Here is a 27965-nt window from a genome sequence, read left to right as displayed (position 1 = left end):
TACTCTCATGTTTGGAAAGCTACAAAGAAAAAGTGGGAGAAAAAAACACTAACACTTTCAATTTTCCTCCCTTTAATATTAAAGACTGTATTTGAGTTCCATGAAGAACAGAGACCCCCATTTGTGCGAGACACACTTTTAACATCAACATTTTCTTTGAAAAAAAACAAAACAAACAAAAAACCCCCCAAGAGTTTGAAAAGTTGCATCTTCAGGGTCTAGACTAACAGTGGGGGTTTTCTCCAAAATGCATTCAGATCAAGAGGCGTCAAACAACAGGACATGTACATTCAGGAATCTACAGGTTCTATAGGGTAATGTATACATGTCAGTAGGAACCCATGCTTGATTCAAAACCACCCATCTTCAGTTACAGTCTATGGACAAAGAGATTCTGGTGGATTTCTATCAGTTATACATTTGTTGTGGAAGAGGAAAGGTAAAAATTGTGGATGTGTGAAGCAAAAACAAAAAAAAACAGTACTTTTGTGTAACAGGCCAGGGTCTGGCCACTGGCCTGTACATGGATCTATACACATTTTTTACAGATAACTATTTATTCACACCTGTACATGAGAAGGCCTATGTCTGCTATCGCCGGAAGAAGAATCGTCCTTCCTCCATCACTGGCTCTACCGTGTTCTACTGGCCTTAATGCACACCTGGCAAAGACATGTATATGTACACTTAATATTACAGTACATACAGACACTGTTGGGAGGACAGCAGAGGAACTAGGTGGATACTAGGCAGTGAAGGTAGTGACAAATGTTGTCTCATTAAATTCAAAGAAATAAGCACAAAGTCTCGAAAAAGTGACTCTTATTTCAAGAAATTTGACGAGAGCCACTGAACTATAGTGTGTGTTGAATCTGACAGTGAACAGTCCTGGTAAAAAGAGTTCTCTGGAAGGTTGTCAGAGCTGCCATAAGTTAAGTTTTATCCGTTGGCACAGCCCTCTTGTGCCACAGTAGGTTTACATGAAAACCTCCCCTGGCAGATATGATTAAAACGTATCAAATTCTGTATATACATGTACAAAGGATTTGTGCTTATTGACCTACAGGCAAGGTGTCCGATGGCGTCATCAACAAGCCTCAATACTCAAAACTGTGATTTCTCCATCTCGCACACACACTGAGTCATCACTCACTCCTATCCCAAATTAAAAAACGATGAACCACAGAAATATATACAAGAAAGAAAAAAAAAAAAACTTTGATTCAAACCAAGTACGTTTAAAAAAAATACAACATAAAAAAAACAGTTACACAATGTTTGAGTGGATTCATTTAGAGTTCTGAGCTCACTCTGAACACTAAGTTGTATGGTCTTAACATACGTGACCAATCATCATCATCATCATCTCCACAGGAAAGAAGAAGAAAAAAAAATAAAAGCCTGTCATTTTACATTCATCTAAAGTCCATGAAGGTCAGAGCTGGTCACCAGCCCAGGAGTTCCAAACTTTTAACGTGAAAAAATTTCACCTAGTGCGAAGGACAGTAAGTATTTTAACAGTTTGCACAAGCAGTGTAGTCCATGACTCTGTAATTAAAGGGGTATTCCACCAAACCTTCATTTTTTCTTCTCCTAATGCCACTCTCAGATCAGATCAAATTTGTGTTTCTCAAATGGTGGGTTGTGACCCAAAAGTGGACTAAGAAGCTACAACTGATGATGCTGTAGGTAAAAACCTACCATTTGCACTGACTTCTATTTATAGATGTGTGCAAATTTGGCTTGAAGATGTGGAAACGTTTTTAAAACTATTGAATTGCATTGAATTTCAACATTTATGGTCCAATTGTCATTCTCTGCAAACGACCTAGAAAGAATAACTGAAAGCGTCAGGTAACGACAGGTTTCTGGTACTGGAACCGTTACATTAGATCATGGTTGACTGAAAACTCCACTCCACAAATATATACACACACAGGTTTCTACAACAGGAACCCGGCTTGTTATACAAACTCCAGGACTTTTCTATGTTGTAGTGTTCGATGTAAACATGTCCATTGTATAACAACTAACAACCCAAACCTAGTAAAAACAAGTGGAATGCCCCTTTCATTACAAGTATTAACAGTCTACATCAGTGTACTGTGTGCAGAAAAATCTGGGAAATCTCAAGATAATTACTGCTCAAAAAAAAAAGGCTGAGCGGTAACTGGGCCGATCGGCCTCGTGGGAAACGCTCGCAGCCAGTTTGTTTCTTTATAAACACAGAGAAATAAAAGCAGGAGTGATCGGATCAGATGCTTACATCACCCTCAGGTTTACAGATTATGTATTTGCAGATACGTCTCCTCCTCACATACTGCTATAAAGTGCTTGACCTAACAATGTCTAAAAAGCATCTAAAAAACAAAAAAAACCAAAACAAAGCTATCACACGTCAACCACTTCATTTGCTCTCAAAGATGTTAACGTTCTGTAACATAGGGCCATAGTATTTTTCCATAAGCAACAGTTTTGTATTAAATTTAAATTAGTGACCACAAGCATTCACTCACTTCTTTTTTGTTTTTTCACTTCCACCTCAATACTTCAGGGTTTCAAGATAGACAGGAAAAAGAACAAACAATAAATAAAAAAAAAAGAAAAAGAAAAACTCGTGTGGATAAAAAGTATGTTCAATATTTTAGAATATGAGCAGATTTGTGTGGTGTTCCAGTCTGTTTACAGCCACAAAAAAGTCTCGATGTTTCCATCCTGGTTTTCTTCTTGTTAGAAAACAACAACAGTAATAATAATAATAATAATAATAATATCCGTATTAAATGACATGCACTTCAGAGTGCATGATTTCTGTCACGGTTGGGATTCAGTCGTTGGACGTGTGGTCATCTTTGGTAGTAACTTTGTGCAATGATTGCTGGTCACAGCCAATAGAAAGAAGCAACGATAAATACAGATGAAATGGATGAAAATTAAAAAAAAAAGTGCTTGAACTGCTACAAGAGGGACGAGTGGCTCTGAGACAGAGGCCGTCTACAGTCTGACCACATGGTCTGAGTGAGTGTGTTGTCTGTTATTCGTAGAGCGTAACAGTGCAGTAGCAGAGGGTAGAGATCCTGCGGTCCACGCTCGCCTTGTCTGCAGGAAACACACGCAGAACAGAGTTTGTTATGATTAGAAAGAGTTTAAAAAGGGGAAACTGGTTTTTACAGTTGGTTCTAGGAAACCATAAATAAAACTGGACTGTGTGACTCCAACCAGTCATATATATACATATATACACACATATATACATACATATACATATATACATACATATATATACATACATATACATACATACATATATACATACATACATATAAACGTATATATATACATACATATATACATACATATACATATATACATACATACATATATATATCACATTTATTCGAGAGAGCGACTTTGTCATTTTAATTTACTTAAAAAATATATTACATACTGATACCATGGCTCACAGGCAAAATATGCATATGCAAAAAAATAAAAGTACAGTACAATAAATATATATAAAAGAAGCATAAAATGTATTGCAACATCCGTCACTGTGCCTTCTAATACCTGAGACTAAACTATTAAAACAAGTGTCTCTTACACAAGACCAACCATGTTAAATATCACAGGAAACGCTGACTCACATTTAACCACATTCTCAATGTCAGCAGGGTCCTGGAGGATCTTGGACAGACCGTCCAGCAGCATGGACGCCTTGCTGTAGCGGTAGGCGATATCTTCCGTCTGCTTGAACATCTCGTCCAAAACTGCTGACTGAGCCTGGAGAACGAACAAACAGACAGAGCAGCTGAATTTAGGCTGAGAACATTTAGGAATTAAGATAAGACGTTGTTTTTTCTTCTCTTTCAATCGCACCATCTCAACCGCATGATTGTAGATGAGCTTCTCTGCGGTGACGCTGTTGATCTCATCAACGAATCTCTGCTTGTCAGAGAAGAAGTTGTTGAGTTTGTCCGTGAGCCTCCGGGAGAGGGAGAGGCAGGTTTTATAACGTTCGTTCAGATTCTTCACCACTAGGGGGACGAGAGAAGAAAGGTTTAGTTTAATTTTTGAAATGATGGGCAGCTCTTTTCTGTTGCTGGTGAAAAGACAAATATGTTTCATCTTCACCTTGTTTGACAGCAGTGGAAGGATTGAGTTTAGCAGATTTGATCTGAGATTTGGCCAAGTGGAGGGAAGAAGCCAGGAGCTGAGCCGCCTTCATGTACAGAACCAGCTGCTCCACCTGCCTGTAGGGGGCAGCACCGACACACAGTGAGCTTTACTACTGAACCAAAGACTTACAACCAACATTGACTGGTTACACATTCATGGGCTGCACACTGTATTAATCAATAACATTTAAAAAAAAAATAAAAAATTAAATTAATGAACCAGTTGAAAACATCAATAATAATATATAGTAAAAAATAAATTAATGAACCACTTGAAAACATCAATAATAATATACAATTAAAATGAATACCCATTAAAATTGGAATATGTTTCCTACAAAACACTGTCAGGATGTTTATAAAAACAATCATTCACATTAAACTTTTTTAAAAAATTCATGTTGCAACGCAAGAAAAATTACCCATACAAAAATATGGAGTTGCTGCGTATCTCATTACTATAAAACATCAGGCCAGATCACAATCTTACCCCCACTCTTTGCTGAGTTGGCTAATCTGGTCCACCACCACACTGTCCTGGGGAGGGAAGAGCGAGGCTGCTGATGCCCCAAGTTCCGCCCCTCCAGCTCGGACTGCTGCCATCTCCAGGACACAGTCGGTGAAGGAGAGCATCATCCGCAGATACATGAGCGTGTCGGTGTGCTCGCGCTTAAAAAATATATAAAATGACGTCATTTACATATTTGCTATGACGCATCTGTAGGGTCAGACATCAGTAAACGATTTCAGATTTTCCTCCTCACCTCCATCAGCGTCTCCTCAGGCAGCTCAGGTGCTTCAAATGTGATAAATCCTTCCAAGCTCGGAGGCGAGGTCCCGTAAGGGACGTAGCGTAGACTGCTAGGAGCCCCCTCTGCTCCCAGAACACCGGGCCCAACCCCGAAACCTCCGGGGGGAGAGCAGCCAATGGTCATGCCCTGGGGGGAGCCACTGTGGACCCGCCCACTGGTAGAACACAGGGAACCGGCTGAGCTGTTGGAGCCCACTGCGGAGAGAAGATGAAGATTACCGTCAAGTCAACGAACCTCTGACGGCTTTTTTCTTTCCTCTCCTTGTTGTTTAGGCGAACGATTCTTACCGGACGTTGTCCGTGGTCGACTGGAGAGGTGGCTGCAGGTCGGAGGAGTGCTGCTTTTGGGAGGTGATCCTACGGTGAACAGAACTGTGCGGGGACTCGCTGAGCCACACTGAGTGTACTGGCCCACTGGACCTGCAGGGGCTGAGCCAGTACCAGGTTACGGTTAGTCTTTAAGTCAGTCCACATATGTGATTCAAACCTTTAAATCAACAGCTCTAAGACAGGTGTGGAATTTTATCAGCTGTGTTTGATTTTATTGGATGAGATTTTCAAATCCAATTTTTTTTTTCTAACCAGATATAATTACTATAATTGTTGCCAGATATTAAACTCCATTTGTTTTGTTTTTTTCATTTCTCAAAACTAAAGGAATATTAGAAAGATATCCCACAATTTAAAAATAAAAAAGACTAAGTCTTTGTTATGTCATTAAATTGTGACATTTGAAGTTGCTCTCAGAACTTTGGACTTTCCCTCGTCAATGTGGTAATAATAAAAGGACAACTCAGGTAAACTGAGTGAGCATACAGTATATGGATCATTGAACTCGTTCATACCCGTGTCCATGGGTCGCTCTGTGTTCAAGCTCTCCGTGCTGCCTTGATAAGCCTGTCCACCCAGGGTGATCCTGATTGGCTGCTCAGACAGACGACCCGTGCTGACCGACCTGCGGGGGAAACAGAGAGCAGCGTCAACGCAACGTCAACCAGCTGACAAACTGACGTCACGGTCGTCAAACTGGAGGTCAGTCTAACAGTCACTATTGGTCACTGTGACCACATTACAATAGACAAACAAGCTTCATCCACGGTCATGGTTTATAAAAAAAAAAAAACACTAAGTTGTACCTGCCAAACGTCCGACTGCCCTCGGGGGGCGCTGGTCGTCCGCTGATGTATGGGCTGCAGTGGTGGGCGCACATGTCTCTACCATCGGCTAACGTCCTGGTGGGTATAGGGCTGTCTGCTAGTGCCATCAAGTTACAGGACGCCTGTGTTTTAGGAATTTTAAACGGCCCAGAAATGATCTGGGAAAAACAATATATGTAGACCGTAAAGATCATGGTTGGAACGTCAGGCGTTTGTAACTGTAACATCACACATGGTGTCAACAGAGTCACTCACTCTGGTTGGAGAGCCTATGATGGTGGGCAGCGGCGACTTCTGCAGCCAGTCCGACGTGCGCGGGGAGGAGCCCAGCAACTTTGTAGGAGAGGAGCCCAGGTTGGCTGGTCGACCGAGCTGAGGGGAGTTATTGGACAGGGAGGAGGAGGAGGTGGTGGCGGAAGGATGGACTGGGTCAGACAACTGCTTGTGCAGCTTCTGTCTGGTCTGATAGACTTCAGTCAAGGTAGGGGCGCTCTGGAGACGTGTCCCCAGAAGCTGAGAGGACGGGGAACCTAGAGAGAGAGAGAGAGAGAGAACAGAAATGACCGATAAGTCAGTTGTTAACACAGAGAGGAGACGTGAGACGTCAGTTCAGCTGAAACTTTTTTTTTCCCACACAGAAATGTGTCAGCTAGGAGACACTGACACAAAGTGCCACAAAGACCGACTTATATTATTATGTTTTATTCTACAAATGTGTCTGTTTCCCATGTATTTGCAATGTATTTTTTTTTTGGTTTTACCACAAATGCATTGGCCCAATTTAATTTTAAAATGTAATTAAATTCAGGTAAACAAGGACTGATGCTCAGAACAAGCCTTGACAGACTTGATGATCCAGACAGTGACAGTCAGCCCTTGTGACACACAGTCTGTGCAGAGAGCGTTTAAAAACAGTGTGAAAGTAACAACCGCATCAAAGCCTTTCTAAGAAAAAAAAAGGACTTTGACTCATACTGACTCACACACTTCACTGTCAAGTGAGTCATGACGCAGGAGAGAATCAAAACAACAAATGATTTTTTTTGGCGGCCAAAAAAAAAATCATTTGTACAGTACATTTGTTGTACTGTTCCTTTTTTTTTTTTTTCAAATCCCCGTTAAAAAGCAGGAAAGCGTTCAATTCAATGGAGGAGAAGACGAACAGACCTGAGGAGCTCCGGCTGCGAGGCTCGTGGCTTTGTAGATGACAGGAACACTGACCCAGCTGCTCAGGGATGGTGCCCACTGTAAAAAAAACAAAAAAAAACAGTACAGTAAACCATCCAGAAAAGTTTGAACTGAACGACAAGATGTGTTGAAAACATGTCTTTACCCAGAGGTGAAGGGGAGTACGGTCGCGAGCTGCCGATGGAGAGGCGTCGACTCACTGTCTGAGGGACGTCTGCAGAGATGGGGGATCCGGAGGTCATCTTGGGGAACCCCATTGGACTAGTGTTGGAGCGCCTCACGGTGCCAGACCTACGTTAATTAAAACAGGTTTAACATCATTAGATGAAGATTTTTTTTTTTTTTCAGATTAAATTTCCATGATGTTTACATCTGTTTTCCTTCCATGTTTTAAACTCCAGAACAGGTGTGAGGTAGAGAGAACACAAACAAAATCTGGCACCATTGAAAACGAGTACAAACATGTATTTGTCTGCTTTGAGGGAGATGTTTCAGGTTTAGTGAAGAAAAGAAAATGGCTCGTGGCTTTGTAGATGACAGGAACACTGACCCAGCTGCTCAGGGATGGTGCCCACTGTAAAAAACAAAAAACAAACAGTACAGTAAACTATCCAGAAAAGTTTGAACTGAACGACAAGATGTGTTGAAAACATGTCTTTACCCAGAGGTGAAGGGGAGTACGGTCGCGAGCTGCCGATGGAGAGGCGTCGACTCACTGTCTGAGGGACGTCTGCAGAGATGGGGGATCCGGAGGTCATCTTGGGGAACCCCATTGGACTAGTGTTGGAGCGCCTCACGGTGCCAGACCTACGTTAATTAAAACAGGTTTAACATCATTAGATGAAGATTTTTTTTTTTTTTCAGATTAAATTTCCATGATGTTTACATCTGTTTTCCTTCCATGTTTTAAACTCCAGAACAGGTGTGAGGTAGAGAGAACACAAACGAAATCTGGCACCACTGAAAACGAGTACAAACATGTATTTGTCTGCTTTGAGGGAGATGTTTCAGGTTTAGTGAAGAAAAGAAAATTAAAAAAAAAAAAAATCTTTTAGAAAAAGTTGCTGATTTTATGAGAGAAACAATAGTTTTAAATAAGTCTTCTTGCCCATGTGTGACTCAGACGATCACCCACTGTGTTTTAGTCAAATTCTCACATATTTGGCTCTCGTCGTCCAAATGTTTTCCACAGTAAACGACTCGAGAGATGAATGAGAGCGGCGGAGACGCCACGCTGCATAAACATGTTTGGTGTTGGCAGCGCTAAGTGGAAACCTTAGGTGATCCCTGATAACTGCAGCATCTGAAGCACCGGGAGTAAAATAACACCATGACTAATATAAATAGGTCAACAGTGACAACACTTGTCCTGCGCCACTTGTGCTCAGAGCCTCATGTCGGAATCTTATTACAGCTTATTGTGCAAGCAATACGGAAAACAAAACATTTAACATAGAAAAAAAAATGAAAAAAAAAGACAGACGTCTCGTTTTCCTGAAAACCTGGAGAGACTGAGACTTTAGTCCAACATTTATACAGACGGACACAGAACCAGCAGCCGGTAAAAGAGACCACACATGCACACACTCTGTTCCAGGAACAATAACGTTCTCCTCCTCTTTACAGAGAAAGGATTAAAGAGAGTTCAAGTGATAAACAAACACCAAGGCAACAAAAGGGCTAAACAGAAGTCAACGACAAAAACAAGGTAGCAAGAATTTAGGAATAATTAACACAACAACTCAGCTGAGTAAAGTCCACAACAGATTTTTTTTTTCTCGTTTTCCCAGACTCTGAATAGAATAGAAACAATAAAAACTAATTAGCCTGGGAAACATTTTCTTCCAGCTGCTATATTTTCATGTAAAACTGCTGCCATTTCACACACACACACACACAGCAAACACAGACAGTCAAGCACATGAATTCTGACTGATGTAATTCCAGCTAAGTTAACGGCTGACGAAACAACAGCCGAGTTATATCTCCATTAAAATATGAGTCACAGGGTTAAATAAGTTGCCTCTTACCTGGGCGAGCCATACAGCATGGTGGTTGGACTGCTGGAGAGGTTCTGCTTCATGCGCTGGTAGTTCCGAACCTGGGTGGGTACAGGGATGGGGGTGGTCTCTGTCCTTGGGGACACCATGGGGGTCTGTCCCGGTGTGGGCTGCGGCTGCCTGGAGCGAAGCAGAGGAGAAGTTCAGCACAAAGGCTGCGAGTGACTTCAAGCTGATAAGATTTCAAAAGCCCTTTTTTTTAAAAACAAAACAAAAAAACTCTTCATGTAGGAAACCTGAGGTCTTTGTATGCCTCAGTCTGTAGGCAGGACATGGAACTAAGTTTAGCATGGCAGATTACGAGGGAAGGCAGTTGGGGGGAAAAAAAAAAAGAGGGCTGGGCTTCTATGTAAACACAAGAAGTCACAACCAATCAGAGTTGAGCTCAACCGACTGGGGCGGAACGAGAGGCGGAGCCAAGAGGGCAGCACATGTGCTGTGTGTACAAAAAAAACACACAAGAGGGGAAGTGAAAACGGTGCTGCTTCATTTGCATTTCTTTGTTACTCCATAGAAGACAAAATGTTCTTGAAAAACAGTCGTGGTTGAGTCACAACAAAGAGGCCTCCGTGGAGGAGAAAGACAAGAAGGAGGAGGAGCAGGGGAAAAGGCCGTTAGAGCTCAACAGCAGCTGGAAACCAGTGTTATGTAATGATGTTAAGACTGGGAGGGTCTGCTGGGGAAAAGAAAAAAAAAAAAAAAGGAGGAGGAGGAGAGGATGAGGACACGTGAAGTAAAGACAAGTCCAGACAAAGAACCACAGAACAGAGGTTTTGTGGAACAGGTCTGAGATGTTCCATCATCCTGACCATGTGATGGTCAGTATATATATATTTATATATATATACACTGTATGATGATGCAGCCAGAGTTGTTAAAAAAAAAAAAGATTTATTGGATCAAATCAAAGCTAAACATGGAGTGGAACACTTCAGTCACTGGAGGAGAGAGGGAGAATTTGTAGGTCAGAGACCACGTGTTGGACAAAAGGAGAGGGACTGAAATTAGACGTGTCCTGGTTTTCACCAGCCAGTCGTAAAACGGGGAATGGTAAAAATGTGTTTCATGATTCGGCTCCTTCCTCTCATCTCTGCAGGAAGAGAACGTCTCTCCGTCACTTTATCCTCTTTACTATCCTTGTTTGTTCCAATAACTGTTTCCAAACAGAGCCCCATTTTTTTTAAATTTTAGATCAACCAATAAGAGACATAAGAGGTTAAACCGGGCTACAGTTTGAGACCTGCTCAATAACACTGGCCTGTGAAAAAAAAAAAAAACCCTGTGGTTGAACAACAGCAGTAACTGGTTTTTGTAACGAACCGAGCAGGTGTGTGTCTGTGTGTGTGTGTGTGTGTGTGAGCACCTGGGCGGGAGGAAGAGATTCAACAGTGGGAAGAAAAAAAAAACCACAAAAGGTCTGTTTGACCCGAGGCCATTTACACCTGTAAGAAGGAATCCAACGAGACGGGAGGTTTTTTTTTTTTTTTTTTTTTTTTACGTCTCAGGTTGAAGGGTGTTGTGTGACGACCTTTAACACAGATCAATGACACCCAGTGTGGAGTCAATGCAGGAAGTAACTGTTGACTGTGGTTGACGCTGGTCCTGTGGACAACACACCGACACACACACACACACACGAGGCGCTGCTTTGATGCTGAATAACAGTTATAATCAGATGATGTGTGAGGCTATTGTTAACGCCGCAGCCTGGGGTCAGGTGCTGCGTTTACCCACAGCACCACCCAGTTGTGTGACTGAAAGACCACACAGACACAGTGTGTGTGTGTGTGTGTGTGTGTTCAGAGGTGTGGTTGTGTTCCTGGAGGTCAGATGGCCAAAAATAGTAAAGTGAACAAACAATGGAGGTGACACAGAAACCCGTGACTGTAGTAGGTGATACAAAGTCACACCGACACATGTCAAAACACTTGCAAACAATTGGTCTTGAAAAGACGCAACTTGTCCCTCAAATAGGGACACGAACCACTACTTTGACAACCAAAATAAAGATTCCTTTAAGACTCAGCTAAGCGTAGAATGACCTGTTTTTTTTTTACTAACGGGTAAACAATTCCACATATGAGTTGGTTTTTTTTTAAAGCACCCCTGTGGTTTAATAAAGTATTACACGAGTCCCGTGGTATACGATCAGTAGCTGAAGGGATAATTCATGAATGAATCTATTTGACATTAATTCCTTAATAACACTCCCTTTTCATTCCTTATGTAAAGTACTCACTGCTAATTTTATAATCCCTCAATGCTACGTAGCAACCGAGCTTTCAGTCCTCAAACCCCCGCCCCACAAAGGCAGCGTTGGAGGACTATTATCCCCACAGGTGGTCGAGATATACAAAAAAAAAATAAGGTTCTGTAAATTGACCTGCTGCTGCTGTTGTTGTTGTCGTCGTCACTAATCTGTCAAAATCACCTCAGGTTTCATGTGGGTTAAAGGGCTTGATTACATGAAAACTTAATTCCAAAGATCTGATAACAGCGTCGTACTCACCCTCCGCACATGAGAAACTCACTGGACGGACGACGGCTAACTCCTATTGGTTGGTCATCTGCGGGTGAGAAGGAGGTAAAGAATGATGGAGGGGTAATAGATGTGTCCGTCAACAGAAGAAATAAATTAAAAAGTAAATTAAATGCCACTCGTAAAGTCACCTGAGTAAATGCCACTCGTAAAGACGCGACGACCCGCTTTGTTTATTGTCTATTTTGGGGATGTGTGCCTCGCGTGCATTAGTTAGCAGCAGGTGCAGAGCACGAGGATTCGTTTTACCAGTCAGGAGGGTCAGTCTGCGTGTGGACGACGGGCTACAATTACAACATGAAATGCTTAGCAGCTGCTCTAGTTTACAATCTGTGGATTCAGTGACATGTGCTGCAGTGGGAGCCCTGGGAGCATGTGAACAGACCTGTACTGTGTGTCTGCGGTTCTGTGTTCAGCGTGAGGCGTGTTGAACAAAACAGATGTTCTATTCATGTGCTGTGCTGTACACTACACCCCTATCCATGACATGTGTTTAGTGGGAGTGGTCCAAAAAATCTCAATACTACTTTGTTTTTCCAGTTCACATCAGCGAGCGCGTGACGGATGTGTACGAACTGTTCCAACCCCATGTAGATGCTGTGATGTTTGTAGATTTACTGTAAATAACTGGCCCCTCATACTGACTCGCACACAAGCATGTGGTTCTTCTGGGAATCGAACCCAGGACCCTTTGCTTTCTGCTTCCGTGTAATCGCTACACTATGGATCCGATAAAGTAGCTAAAGTAAGAAAAAGATCTATCTGAATAAAAAGAGAAAAAGAAAAATAAGAGTGTCTGTGTCCGGCCCGGCAGATCAAACTCACAGCTGTCGGTGGAGATGTTCGGCACCAAAACGAAGTCATCGAGGTCAGATGAAGAGTTCTTGCTGCTGGTGCTTCCTCCGGACTCCTTGGACAGCTGCAGAAAGTTGGGATGACTGAGTGGCGGGGACGAAAGACCGTCTTCTGCCAAGGTCTGCATGTCTGGGAGGGACTGTGGTTTTTAAAGGACAACAAAAGAAAGAGCCGTGTTGGAGCTTTCTTTTTTTTTTTCTCCACTTCTAAACTTACATGACCTCCAGGCAAAACAGTGCAGTGACATCAGAGAACACTGACGTGCCGAGAGAGATGCGAGGCCTTACGTTCAGCGTTTGATGTGGTACTGTGCAAAATGTTGAATGTTCGCAAACGCACTTCCTCTTACACATGCAGCAGACACAGGAGTGACGACTGAGAAAACACCTTCAGCTGTACACCTCACTGTTCACGTGTCAGGGTGACTGAACGCCCAGAGTTTGTCATCATAAAGTGTCACACTCACAGGGTTAGAGTTGTAGCGGATGCAGGGCGAGCTACCACAGGAACAATCTGTCGCTGTGTTGGAGGCACTGGGCACTGGCACTGGACACGCTGCGATCAAAAAACACACAGTATTTAGTAGTATCCGGTTCTCACTTTGCTGCCCCCCCCCCTCCACCCCCGCCTCAAAAAAAGTTGCCTACACACATTTTTTAATGGTGGACGTTGGCTCCAGGAAAGGGTGGCTGAAAAACGTGTCTGAAGAGAGAGACGGGATCAGGACAGCGATATTTTGACACCAAACATTTAACTATTAACTAGACAATAATTTGGGCGTAAAAAAATAACACAGTGACGTCAACCACTCACCAAAGTCCATTCTATCCTTCTGATTCCTCTGCAAAAGCCCAAGGAGAAGGTTGTCAAGCTGCACAGAAGTCTCTCTCGGGATGCTGGGAAATTAGAGCATAAAAACGAGTTGATGCCTTTCTACAAGGAAACCTGCAGACTGTGGGGTGAGTGATTTGACTTCAGCGATGACTGATCAGACTGCTGTGTTTTAAATGAATCACTGGCTGCATTCTTCCAGCTTAAATGACTTAAATGTGTCACTCATGTTTTGGTGAGTCGGATGAGTCGGCTTCTTTTCTTAGAAGTTTTGATTATGATCAACTGATGAAATAAAATCTATCAACGTCACGTTGACACAAATACCTGTCAACAATCTACATCGTGAATGACTTAAAGAAAAGAAACATAACGCTGGCTGCTAGCCCTGACAAACTGCTCGATGAGTTACTTTTAACATGAACCAACGGATGTTTTGGTGAGTCGGATGAGTCGGCTTCTTTTCTTAGAAGTTTTGATTATGATCAACTGATGAAATAAAATCTATCAACGTCACGTTGACACAAATACCTGACAACAATCTACATCGTGAATGACTTAAAGAAAAGAAGCTAACGCTGGCTGCTAGCCCTGACAAACTGCTCGATGAGTTACTTTTAACACCTCACCCAAGACCGCGACATGGCTCAGTATTTTTAGGGTCTTGTATCATGTTACTGTGCGTGCCGACTTTGGCTCTAACAATAACTTTAGACTGTAATGTTTTAAAATTCACAGGAAGTGAGTTGTTTGATGTATGTGTTTAAAAAAAAAAGTAAATTTTCATCTTGACAAAACTTACATAGGCTGTAGGTTCTTGTTCTTCTCATAAAACATCCTCAGGTCTTGGGGACTGTTGGCCTGAAAAAGTTTAATTTAAAAATTAAAAAAACCTCAGAGATGACAGGGTTTTTACAGACATGTGTCACAAGTATTTTTTTAAAACCTGTAATTACCTGGAACGGCGGTTTGCCAACCAAACACTGGTAGATGACCGTGCCTATGCTCCAGAGGTCGGCTTTGGCGTCATAGTTCTGTGACATGATAACCTCGGGCGCCTGGGGGTCACAGACGTCACAGATTAGGCTCAACAGTAATCAGAATATGGCTGTCTACTAACAGGCCCATATGCATACAGGACAGATAAACCTACCATATACATTGGTGACCCACACAGAGTAGCAGCCATCATGTTGCTCTGGAGGTACCGGGCAAAGCCAAAGTCAGCTGCATGAGGATGATAAAAATAAACCAGTGTTTAGTTGTTGTTTTTTTTAAACCACAAATTGACTTCATGACAGCAGCTAAACATGGAAGAAATATTCTGAAAAAAAAAACATGTGAACATCAAGAATGAGGCCCACAAACATGTTTGGCAATTTTTTTTAAGTAATGTACATAGTTGAATAAATATTAATATGTGACAAATACGGTGTTGAAAACGTGTACAACGACGTGACCATTCACAGCTCTAAAATCTCTAAAACTGTCAAATAACTGAGTCATCTTCTGTGTTTTGTTTTGTTTCATTTTCCGTCTCTCACCTATTTTGACTCTGATGCCACTGATGTTGGACTTTTTGCGCCCTGCGTACGACAGCAGGATATTCTGCGGCTTCAGGTCACGGTGGATGATTCCTTTGTTGTTGAGGATGCGCATGGCAGCAGCGATCTGCTGCAGGAACACCCTCAGTGTCTCTTCTCTCAGGGTTCCCTTGGCTGGAGAAACAAAAAAAAGACAAGATACAGATTCAAATTACTAAAAGGAATGTCTGTGGACATCCTTCACAGCTAGATGGAGGTCGTTTCGTAGTATTAAAATACCCCCGCCCCTCCGCCTCCCTGTCAGGAGTGTAGTGCAACTCCTGACAGGGGGAAATCTTATGTAACCAGATTATACAAACTCATATGACCGGTAGCACAGCAGAGTTCAAAGTCTTGACAAACACACACTTGAGTGTGTGACACTAACGTCCTGATAAAAACCTGAGATCTAAAGTAGTCCACATCTATACATTAAAGGGTGGGAAAAAAAAATCAACACACCGATATATCACGGTATTTTGTTTCACGATACTGTATCGATACGGTATCAACATATCGTATAGATGCCAGTGCTGTTTATTATACCTTGTTGTTTAGTTTGGTTTGGACTGGATGACACTTTTCTACAGGCTCTGGCAGTGACCCACTGTCACCCACTCTACAAATGTCACTGTTTATTATACGTTGTTGTTTAGTTTGGTTTGGACTGGATGACACTTTTCTACAGGCTCTGGCAGTGACCCACTGTCACCCACTCTACAAATGTGGACATATGAGTCACCTACATCTTGTAAACATATTGTGATAAGAAAGCAGCACAAAGCAGTCCACTCTAACCTGTGGTTATCTAACAGTCCTGGTCAAACTGTCTAATGGGAGAAACTTTTTTTTTTTTTACTTTTTTGAAATGTTTACTGTTTACATATAAACTTTCTCAGTTCAACTAAAAACAAAAATTTAGTTGAAAAAAAAAGGGGAAAAAAAATTTTTTATACCTAAATTTTTTTAAATTTTTTTTTTAAATACCTAAAAAATGTTTTTTTGTTAAACAAAACAAAAAAAACAACTGATGTACTTTGAATACAAGTACAACAGTTTTTTTTTAACTTACTAAATATAATAATACAACACACAGAACATTATTGACTGAATTACAAATGTAAAGTTCAATGTTGTAATGTTGTTTTTATTTTACATTTTATGCATCATTTCAGCATTAGACCACATTTACGGTCGGTTCCATAGTGTAGCGGTTAGCACGACAGAGAGTCCTGGGTTCGACCACATGTTTGGCACTTGCTAGCGGGCAGCCTGTTAACGGCATATCCGCTGCTAACACAACAGTTTCCCCAATATGGGTTCAATAAAGTACACATTTATTTTTATTTTTAAATTGTTGAATATTAAACATTGGTTCAAAGTATCATACGAGAGACAAGCAGCGCGCCGAAGAAAATAAACGACTCTTTGTGCTGTACATCACTGGAGTGCTTTCCACACTCCCACCCACAGATGCAGAACTCGACACACACACGGAGGCCAACATTCGATGACCTTCTCCGAAAAGTCTACACACACACAAAAGTCTACACACACACGAGTGTTCACGTGCTGTAATGACGGTGTGTCAGCGTGTGTGATGAACGACGGCGAACAGACAGACACGTGAAAGCTTACCTTGCAAATAGTCGGCCAGATCGCCTCCGTTACAGTACTGTGTGGGTTGAGACGGAAAAGGTCACGGTGAGAACAGAGACATTTCAGCTTCAACAGTGTTTATTTAGAAGCACACGTATGTAGATTTCTGGAAATGTTCCCGTGTTTACTGAAATCCTAGAGCAGCAGTGACATCAGCGAAGCTGCTGAGTGACAGTGTGTGAGTTGCCCACAGACTCAGTTACTTCACTTCAGGGTTACCAACAACAGATGGATGAGGTCTGTGTGGTGAGTTGAGGAAAAGTGCAACGGTTGGCGTGTAAGCACACTGGGGTTTTTTTTTTTTAGCCCAGTGATTGTATGCTGTACCAGTAAAGATATGTGATTTCTTCTAGGAACATTTCAGTCGTTGTGATCTCAACTGAGTATTTTTCCAATTGAAAAAGACTTTCACTGTACACAGTTCCTAGAAAACAGTCGGGTGTATTTTTAGTGAGTAACTTGAGGTTGAGCAATAGTTTGTTTTCAACCCTGCAGCCAGCTGAGAGTTCTCGCAGAGCTGGGGCTGAAGCCAGGAGTCAGGTTTTCAGTAAGATAACAGAGGACACTTTGGACACGCAACGTGAAAACAAGAGAAGAGAAGCCAGGAGAAATAAGAAGGAGACGGAGAGAAAGAGGAAGAGGAGGAGCAGGAGGAGGGAAGCAGTGAGTCTGAAGGAAAAACAACTTTTGTTTGGTGAAAGTGTCAGTTGTGTAAGATGTTTGATGATTGATTTGGGGCACATGGATAACTTATATAATCAATATCATCATTTCCATTCAATTAAACTAAAAGAGTTCTTTCACAAACAAATCACAACGTGTGAAGATTCAAGTTCACGTTTCTCTACGTACCTCCATGACCAGAAAAACAGAGTTGGGGGTTTCCTGGAAGAGAAGAGACACAGAATCTGTTAGAGAAGCTATTTATCCTGGAGCAGCTGTCAGCTCTACCATGCAAACATGAGAAACCCCCGACAGGCCGGGAGAAAAAAAAAAAAAAAAAAAAAAAAAAAAAAAAAAAAAAAAACACACGGTGCTACATGTGACAATCATCACAACAACAGAGTGTGTTTTCTTCAACTTTTCTTCTTAAACACACTGCCTGAAATGATTTTCATCATAGCTGTGTTTTAGTTTATGAACAGTCCCTGTACATGTGTATATAAAAAAAAACTGTGTTTTAGTTTATGAACGATCCCTGTACATGTGTATATAAAAAAAATTACACAACAAAACTATTTAAATCCAACAACAACATTTTACATAATCATCGTGTTGTTGTACAGGTTCGTCCCAGGCTTAGAGAGAATCTGTTGGTCAAAACAGATATAACTGTCCAGTCACAGTGGTGATACCAGGTGACATGTGACATCATCATCATCATCATCATCATCATCATCACCCGTGTCCAAAAATATTTACTGGGACCAACATGTATGTAGCCCACCCTGTGCCACTCAAAGATCTGTGACTACACGGTCCATTAGCGTTGACGCTGTGCGTGTCCCGCAGCTTCAGGTTGACACAACATTGAAAAAGAATCAAATGTGGGATCAAGGTCACATGACACGTGTGTGTATGTGTGTGTAACCATAACATGCACACAATTTTCCTTGTTTCTAGATATTGTTTTGTCCAAATAAACTGCCTACATTGCAAAACCCAAAGAAGGTCTCTTATCTAATAAGTCCCAAAACGATTCAATTCAAGTGTAAGGAAAAGAAAAAACGCTTTTATCCACAGTGACATAGGCGAAACTTCCGAGGTACATATACCTGTAGCTAACCGCTACACTACGGAACACACTGTATACGTAATCTGTGGTAACGTGCGTGTTTACTTAATTGGGAGCCACATTCTTTTCGTAACACATTCTTTTCCCATAACATAATCTTAGAAACACATTAGCCACAGGATCTGGAGCACAAATATCTCAAGTGCAGCTGCTTTACACTGAACCACCGAGATCTTCACCTACAGCAGCAGGACTGTGAGAATGATACACATAGAGAGTGTGATTTCCCTAAAACACCGTCCATGTCACGTCCTGCTGTCGGCACCGTTTACTGAGGCAACAGCGTCGGTCCCAACCAGGCTGGAGAAACATTCACACTAAAATGTATTGTATTCATTTGAAAACACACTGCCCCCCCCCCCCCCCCCCCCAGCTCTCCCAACTGTGAGCTGGTGGTGGTGGTGGGGGATGGGTCACGAGTATCTGCGCTCAGTGTATGTGTGTATGCGAAGGATTACATAATGAGGCCGTAGTCCACAATCTGGGAATTCTGGGGGATGGGAGCAGAGTGTTGAAGGCAGAGTCACCAAGAGGCCAGTGAAGACCTCTGACTCAGGCGCCGACATGAACCCGTTTGTAAATGCCTTTCTGTGGTCAATTCAAAAACATTAGATCTGAGAGTGATTCTGAGAAGAGTTGGAATTCTGTTTTTAATTTGCTCTTGGTCTTACATCTCACTTCTTCATTTTTCTTCCGTTTGTTTCCCTTCTTTCTCTCTTCTCTAATTGTAATAAAGTGTGAGATGAATTTTAAAAAGCAGGTGTTGAGTTACACACACCAGGCAGTTTTTTTTGCTTGTGTGGATAATGAATGAAGCGCAGCAGACCAGCGACAGGATCAATGGAGTTCCACGGCTATTAAAAATAAAAATGACTAGGGACAGATATTATCGGCTCACTTCCTGATGAGGGCCGGGCTTCGAAACATCCGCTTCCAGCACAAGCTGTTCTCAAACATCAATAATAACAAATAAGTCAAGACTTAAACAGCCAAGTCTTTATGCCAAGATATAAACCCTAATTAGACACGTGAGGACGATACTAAGTTATAAACCCTAATTAGACACGTGAGGACAACTGTAAAGGTTACAGATTCATGAAAACAACAACAAACTCTCAAGGTTTCCACAGAGCAATAAAAGGAAAAGGTAAAGAAAAACAAGACTCCACGTAGTTCAGTAGTAACGTGTTGCGTCAAACTCAAATGATGTAACATTTAAAGCAGGACTCTGAAGAGGTGTGTGTGTTCCATGTTTTTGTTTACTTCAGAGTTATAAAACCGCTGCACATTTTTTATACCGCGCCACAGAAACACAAATACACGGTGACAAATAGTTGCATCATTGACAGCTGTGGGAAAATCAATCTTGTGCTGAGGACAAAATGTCAAGACTGCACGTTTTTTTTCCCCCCAGTGCGATGGAAAATTAAGTAACAAGGAATTTCATCTCACTTGATATGGACACATTCGTAACACAATTATGATGCACTGTTTAATAAAGGCCAGTAAAATGACATGAAGTTCAAGTCAAGATTCTCTACGAGTCCGTGGCCATAAAAAAACATATCCAGTTACATAACAGTTGTTAAACTGAGGGGAATAGGTTCTGATTGGACGTTTGTATTTGGGTCATAGCTGGTCACGACTGGGTGACGGTGGGTCTCATAACTTGACCAACCTGGAAGTCAAGTCATGCTGGTGTCACGCTTGACGAGTGGTTGCGGTATCGTATCATCTCAAAGACGCATTCACTGAGTGAAGTGACTGTTTGCCTGGTTCTTTCTCAACCCCTAAAATACCTGGAAAGCAAAGTTTTGCAAAGGAATGTGGACTGAGGCCAGGGAGGTTCACAAAGGCAGTTTTCTAAGAAAGCCCCCGGAGTGCGTTCCACAACATGTGCAGACACTTCTCTTCTTATTTCACTCACCACATCACCACGTCGGTCCTGCCTCTTTAATACCTTGCGTAATTAGGACGCACTCTAATGGGGGAGGGGGGGCTCTCTGGACAGAGAACACAATGTTCCTAAAGGGAAGTTTCACTCAAACATTCTGTAAACACTCTCCACCTTCCTCTTCCTGTTTGGCCACATTTCTCCACCCACTTCTTTATGATCCTGGGTTTGTTTGTCAGTGTCAGAGAATCTCAGTGAGTTTATGGATTACTTATGGAGTCAGGTTTCAAAACAATCCACAAACTAAAATAAATAAATGACTCAGTGAGTTTAGATGGAACTTTCTAGAATCACAAGAGGACAAACTGTGAAGCTCATGTGAAGTTCAGTGAAAGTCATTAAAGTCATTAAGCCCTGGTACAGTATACTTTGTACTGTAATTAGTTTCACCTACTTCACACTACTGCAGTGTGATGAACACAACAGTCGTTAATCACCCGCAGGCATTACTGCGTGGTTTTAGCCCTAACATTATATCTGCACCTGAACTTTATATCCCAACACGGACAAATATATTGAATGGAATCCGTCTGTTTCAGTCCTGTCACGTCCTTGTGAAGCGAGGTTAGGTGTTCGCGTCCCTGCCAGACAGTCATGGCTGTGAAGACTAACACCTCATTATTTCTTGGGTGTTTGTCAACAGGGTCATGCTGCGTTAAATTATAACTGTATGGACATAATTCGCCCTCTCAGCTCATATTGGTGTGTGTGTGTGTGTTGTGTACTACAGTGTAGATAATGGTACACTGTGTCTTTAAAAAGCTGCCAGTCTCAGTTGTTTTGTTCCCAGGTTATCAGAACGGTCAGTTTACTGTGTTTGTAACGAGTGAATGAACAACTCACAGTTCAAAATAAAAGAGTCATTTAAAAAAAAATTAAAATAAAAAATCTGCCTTTGGATCGTATCAATTTAAACACTAGTAAACACCATAAAACATTTTCAAACTGTAATAGCTCATTGTCTAACAAACATTAACCTAAAACCTGACTGATTTAATATTCAACCAAAAAAACCGACTATAAAAACCCGATCGATTGTGAAGATATAATGTGATTTCTCACCAAAATCGAGGTCAAAGACAGTGACAGACTGAACATGTGCAGACGTCGGGATTCCTCAAATATAAACTGTGGTTCGTTGTTCCGCTGGTGTTCTACACATCACGTCAGACGCACAAAGAAAAAACTCAAGCACTTTCACTCAGCGGTTGTTCGGCGAGTCTCGACGTGACTTATCAAAAAGGTCAAGAACCTACAGTATCTCCGTGGTCCCTCTTTATAAGCACTCAGATACACAGGGTCAGTACGTTCTCTCCCAACAGCCACCACCTGTACAGTACGTCAGCCGTCATGTTGACTAGCTACAGCATGTACAACGGCGGCTAAAATGTGACGTCATTCAATGGATAACATTGTTAGCAAAAAAAAAGAAAAAAAGTCAAAGGTTCAATGTGATAAGTTAAAGCAAAACAGGGTCAAAATCGTTGCTGCTTCGCTTGAACATTTCGACATGAAAATATGTAAACACTTTTCTGTCTTAACTACACTTGGTCTTCATTTTTACTATAATCTATAATGGAATGTTGGAGGCTAAAAAGTGAACAAAAGTCCAAACCGGCTCGAGTTCCACTTCCTGATCTGGTGGATATATAAAGTCATGTAATCTGATGCGGCCAGTAAATAGTCAGAAAATAAAAGCCGACAAGGCTAATAGCTATAAATAAAAGAAGTCAGAGTCAGCGCTGGTTCTGGTTGGCAAAAAAAAACAAAACAAAGACACACAGTATAACAGCAGCGATTGACACATCGATACTTCATGGGAGTGGGAGGAAGCGAGATGGTAAGAAATGAGACAAGACGACTTTGTGGCCCAGCTTAACTACACTGCACTTTGTACAGCACCACAGGGAAACAATGATGGACTCAACGGACCAAACCACACAACTGAAACGCACTGTAATGGACAGAGAACACACACATTCAATTAAACAACAACAACAAAAAAAAAACTAATTATGTCAGTGTTTGCCAGGACCGTGTTGCTTCATGTCGTTTCACCAGTCAGGATGGAAAGGTTCAGTATTGATTTCTTTTTTTTTTTTGTTAATGTTTTTCCAATCCTAACGTTAAACCATTTAGACTAGGAATAATATGTGTTTTTTTTAACAAAAATTGATTTTTAAAAAAAAGGACAACAACTCTGAATTTATACCCTGTTTATATGTTCAATTTATTTGGTTTTCGCGGTCAAATTCTGGTTTGTCATGGACAATAAAACCAGGTCAACGTCCAGTAAACGTCTGTGAGATGAACAGCGATTGGTGCGACTGTTCACAGGCTTCACAGTTTGGCACTAAGACACTGAGACTGGTGTAGTTTCCAGACCCTTACTCTCTACAGAGTCCTGGACGGACTTTTGGACAGGTGCCCGCTCGTCTGTTTTGAGAAGCTGTGTCACATGTCAGCAGAGTGGCGGCACGGTGTTTATAAAGCAGGGTGACTCATTAATCATGAGACCAAACGAAAGCAGTGATTATGTACCATGCCCCGAGAAGGACTCTAAATTTGAGTGTTGATTGCACGTCGACATCAGCAAACCACTTTCTGCTGTGTGACTTAAGAGAGGTCACAACCCGACGCACGGTCAGCTAATAAATTAGAAGCTTAAATCTGGGGTTTGGTCATTATTTTCTGTTCAATTTCCAAAATAAAACCTGCGACACACTGCAAAGATGTCTGGGACGTAGCTAAAAGGCTAAAGTCTTGTTGACTTTTATTATAGAGACATCAATAAAACTTTTAGACTTTTATTATAGAGACATCAATAAAACAAACCTACCTGTACATCGTACAGCGCCACAATGTTTTCATGCTGTAGCTCCTGAAGAGAAAAAACAAACAAACATGGGCGTTAGGGAGGCTACTGCAGCTAACACTCGCACTTGCATTGATAAATCTGTCAGGGAAGTTGAAGCCTCTCTTTTTCAAGGGTGCACACACACACACAGACACAAGGTCAATGTCAAATTATTCTTGCAGCACTTGAAGCAGATAACTGAGACGCTATCAGGTATCACGCTCACCTTCAGGATTTTGATTTCCTTGCCAAGGAGTATCTGGGATTTGGACAAGTTCTTCTTATTGATGCACTTTATGGCCACCTCCCAATCAGTCTTCTGCAGGACGGAGGGCAAAAAGGGGAAGAAGAAGAATGAGAGAAGAAGAGTCAAAACATGCTACAGTTTTGACAGAAGCTAACTGTTAATGCAGACACATTCCAAGATCACTGTAACAGCATGGCGTTTAAAGAAACGTCACGTCTATCGTATCGTAGAGCCAGGTTCTTGCCAATACACCCCCCATACCAACAATGTATCGAACTGTTAATATATAACCGTGCACACTGTTGTCATTGTATGGCAAATCTTGGGAAACCATTAGGCATTATTCTAGAAATTTCTCAATCGAATTTATCTTTTGTTGTCTTCACGCCACCTTTTCTTTTTATCTTTGGCAGTATCGCATTCTGGTCTGGTCCATTAAGAAAACCGATAACAGAAGCGATGTTAGCGAAGTAGAACGGGCGTGGGGAGATCATAGTGAGTTCAGAAAATAATCATTTTGGAGCACGACATAAACACTGAGTGAATGTTTGTACAAAAGTTAGGCGGTATCGCTCAGTCAGCCCACCTGCAGCAGAAGTTATTTTGGGTTTCGTCTGCTATTTCCAGAGTTGATGACTTAAGATGATCGTGTGCAAAAAAGAACGCCTGGGCACATGAGCAGAGAAATATGGGCCGGATAAATCTGCACCACAGTAGAGAGCCGCTCTTTTAAAGTGTATCTAGGTTAATATGTTCTCCTTGGCTTGAGTCTGGTTCTTCCATCCTCTGTGCGGTGATTACCTGATCAGCCAACAGTGACTTAGCTGCTAACACTACGTCAGAGAAAAAACAGAGAGACCTTTCTGTTGGGGTTGGGAGGGGGGTTAATGGAGTAAATGTGTTATTCTTTTATTTCCACATATTTGACATCATGTGTAGCTTGCATTTGCAGTAAACAGGAAGCCGATGTCTCCCCTGCAGCCGTTTGCCTGGTTTCAGAACTTCATCTAATTCTGTGTGTTTAAGCGTAAAAAAAAAACAAAACAGGAAGTGTCAGGTTCAAACGTCTGACTTTGTGACAAGCGGGTGTATCCAGAGTAGGAGACGCACGGACAGGCAGTGGTCCAGACCACGCAGCTGAAGGAACGTCTCATTAACATAGTTTGTCCCAGTCAATGTGTAAACAGTGGGACGTAAACTAAACTTGAACAAAACTACTTGTAAACAACGTCAGACTTATATCAGACTGGTGAAAAAATAACACCCTGGGAACACAGCTTTACATTTACAAAACTGGAACAACACGAAGATAATGTTGATGCTGTGAACTGTGATACTTCCATGTGTTGATAAAGTGTCCTCAGTTTAACTGTGGTGTGTGTGTGCGTGGGAAATCTGGCAGCGGTTCAACAGTTAAACTGGTTTGTGACTTAGTACTAATAATATTTTAAGTAGCGCTCACCTTATCGACCCTTTGTTAAGCTTCAATCCAACGAGGCTGTATACAGAAACTTGACATTACAGTGCAAAGTCACAACCAACGATTCCTATAGAGCGAAGTATCCATCGTACGATCAGTGTCAGGTGACTCTAACCTTCCTGTCCTCCAAGGGGGAAATAAATATGCAGGGGGCAGCACACTGGCATGCACGAGTGGATAAATGAATCTGAAGCCACGGTGGTCTCATTCAGGATCCATCCTTGTGACTCGGTGGATTTGATGACACTTTCCAGTCACGTGATGGACCTGACGCCGACGTCAAGGGCTTCACACAGATCAAGTTTACTTGACTTACAACAAACTTGGAGACAAATTTGTGAGCCTCCCTTTAACGCCAGTAAATACCTATTACTATTGCATAGAATCTTATATGAAAGGTGCATCACTGGCTCTAGAGAGGGTGAAGACTATCTAGCTGTGACCTTAATGGACTGGCTCTAGAGACGGTGAAGACTATCTAGCTGTGACCTTAAAATCATATCAGGCGACTGTGGAAGATTAGCTAAACAAGCAGGGCACAGGGGCAAGTGGGGATAACTAGGTGTTAGAATAAGACCGGAATCAATTCAACAGTATAATCACAAAGAAAAATATTACAATAGGACACGTACAAGAACTGAGGCAGTGATTTTTGAAATATGTTTTTGCTAGCTTTAATTATTCCATTGAATTATTGAAAGAATGTGGGCTCTTATACTGGCTTTCACTGCCAATTTCAGCACAATCTGTTTCACAACAGCAGCAAAGGGGGTGGGGGGGTGATATGATGTCACTTCCTACATCTGTGTTCCACATACGCAAATACAAACAAACCTGTTATGCTTGTGTCCTGTGAAAAATACGATGAATTTAATTGCTAAAAAAACAAAACAATATAGAGCATTTCTGCATTTATAATGACTGAGAACAAAGGGTAATGATACAAAAAAAAATACTATTCTCCTACAGTATGTCAAGCAAGACATTGAGTGACTCACACATTAATGAATGATCCAGACCAAACACAGCAGCTAAATGTACTCTAAAAAAAAAACCCACCCTGCACACTACACCACTCTGCATGTTAAAATGCTTGGTCATAAAAATGGACTGTTAAAATTTCCACCCTTTAAGGAGGTGACATTCCACCAACGGTGCTGCACAACTGCAAGATGCACTGACACTGATTGACCCAGATTTTTCAAAACCAAGGCCCATCTGTAGGAGGAGGCAGAAAATAGAAAAACATGGAAGCATCGAACTCGTCATACTATTCATATTTACCTTCTTGTGTCTTCCTTTAAACACCACAGCAAAAGCTCCATGGCCAACCAGGTCTTTCCTGCTGTACTCAAAATCCCCCACCGTCTCCATTGTGATGGGATGTTGGCCCAGCTGACGGCTGGAAACCGGTAAAAAAGCCTCTCTTGTGTCTCTTTCGGTTCTTCGGGACACAGTTCCGGTGTATAATGATCCACTCAGTGAATCCTGACGATGCTGCTGCTGCTATTGATGCTTCTTCTTCTTATTGCACTGAGAGCTCTCATCAGAGATGCAGTCAGGACATGGTGCGTTCACGTTCCCACTGGTCGAGTCGGGATGTTTGTGATCGTACAGATGACACAGCTTGAAACATGGCTAGCTACCGCCTGTTTGGGACAACCCTTCGAAGTTTGCTCCTCCCAAGACGTTAAACAAATCAACTCAAGCTCAGCATGTTCACGCGCAAGGTCCACTAAAACGCAATGTCTACAAACCGCCTGGACGGGTGACAGTGTTCTACATGATGGCGAGACTGCAAGACATGACCGTGAGGACCGTGAAGCAGCAGCAGACGGTGAACAAGCCTGACAGTGACATAATAACCGAGAAGAGGCTACACCTCAGTGTCATAGCTCACAGTACGTCTCTGCGAACATGTTGAAGGGAAAAATGAAAAAGTCGAAAACGTCGCGATAGCGGACACTTTATACTCCTGGTGTCCCTGAATTATGCAACGTAAAACTGACTCAAACTGCTAACAGTCTCTGTGCATCGAGCTAAAAATGGACGCTACACTGATGTAAATACATGGCTGGTAAAAACGTTACTCGTAATGTCTGTCTTCTTTAAAAGCAAGTCCAGAACCACATGAAACGTCGCTGTCCTCCGAATTAAAAAACAAACAAACAAAAAAACCCACAAAGGTCTCCCTAAATCTAATGACGTTAAAAACACTTGGCTCTGTCTTCTGTAACGTCCGACATTACAGTCGTCCTTGCGTTTTCTTCTTCGCTTTACGCTACAGGACGTTGGCTTCATAAAATAAAAAGTGTAGGAATTTAAAATAAAAATAAAAACAGTTCTACCACGTAAGGACAGACGTAGATGCAGCAGCTGCAGCCAGTCCACCTCCACCGCAGATAAAAACAATACTAAACACACAACAGCGCCGCACTGAGTATTTATAGTGCATATCCTTCCGCGGAAGTCATTCGCAGATGTCGTCTTCCGCCGAAAGGGTTAGTCCGCTGTCAGTCGATGGCTAACAGCGAACTAATAGCAAAGGTTCGTCAAACACATTTTTTAAATCTTTAAGAAATTCAAAGGTTCGTCAAAATTATATATCGAGTCCATTTACTAGTGTTTAAATGTGTTGTTAAAGCAAATCAGATTATCGATCTTTAAATATTTGATAATAAAACGAATACTAAAACACATTTTTTAAATCTTTAAGAAATATCAAGTATCAGAAAAATCAAGAATATGACCCTTAAATAACAATAATTGAATAA

General features: G+C 41.7%; 1 protein-coding gene across 1 annotated transcript; it reads right to left on the bottom strand.

The window, feature by feature from the left end:
* Positions 1–67: 67 nt before the first annotated feature.
* Positions 68–27623, bottom strand: ulk2 (unc-51 like autophagy activating kinase 2). Its single transcript, XM_008308517.3, has 27 exons — positions 26476–27623; positions 23691–23783; positions 23447–23488; positions 17711–17743; positions 16838–16874; positions 15161–15334; positions 14770–14843; positions 14573–14674; positions 14419–14477; positions 13599–13681; positions 13437–13487; positions 13252–13340; positions 12756–12924; positions 11901–11958; positions 9362–9511; positions 7993–8138; positions 7311–7388; positions 6399–6673; positions 6123–6301; positions 5832–5941; positions 5275–5415; positions 4940–5181; positions 4666–4844; positions 4132–4250; positions 3877–4034; positions 3645–3780; positions 68–3099 (listed from the first exon to the last, which is right to left on the bottom strand). The coding sequence occupies exons 1-27, from the start codon at positions 26563–26565 to the stop codon at positions 3035–3037; spliced, it is 3132 nt and encodes a 1043-aa protein (XP_008306739.1). The 5' UTR covers positions 26566–27623; the 3' UTR covers positions 68–3034.
* Positions 27624–27965: the final 342 nt, after the last annotated feature.

Source organism: Cynoglossus semilaevis, chromosome 4 (genome assembly GCF_000523025.1).
Source record: "Cynoglossus semilaevis isolate Cse_v1.0 chromosome 4, Cse_v1.0, whole genome shotgun sequence".
In the NCBI taxonomy this organism is placed as follows: domain Eukaryota; kingdom Metazoa; phylum Chordata; class Actinopteri; order Pleuronectiformes; family Cynoglossidae; genus Cynoglossus; species Cynoglossus semilaevis.
Note: the sequence above shows the minus strand (reverse complement) of the source record. Positions and strands in the feature narration are given on the sequence as shown.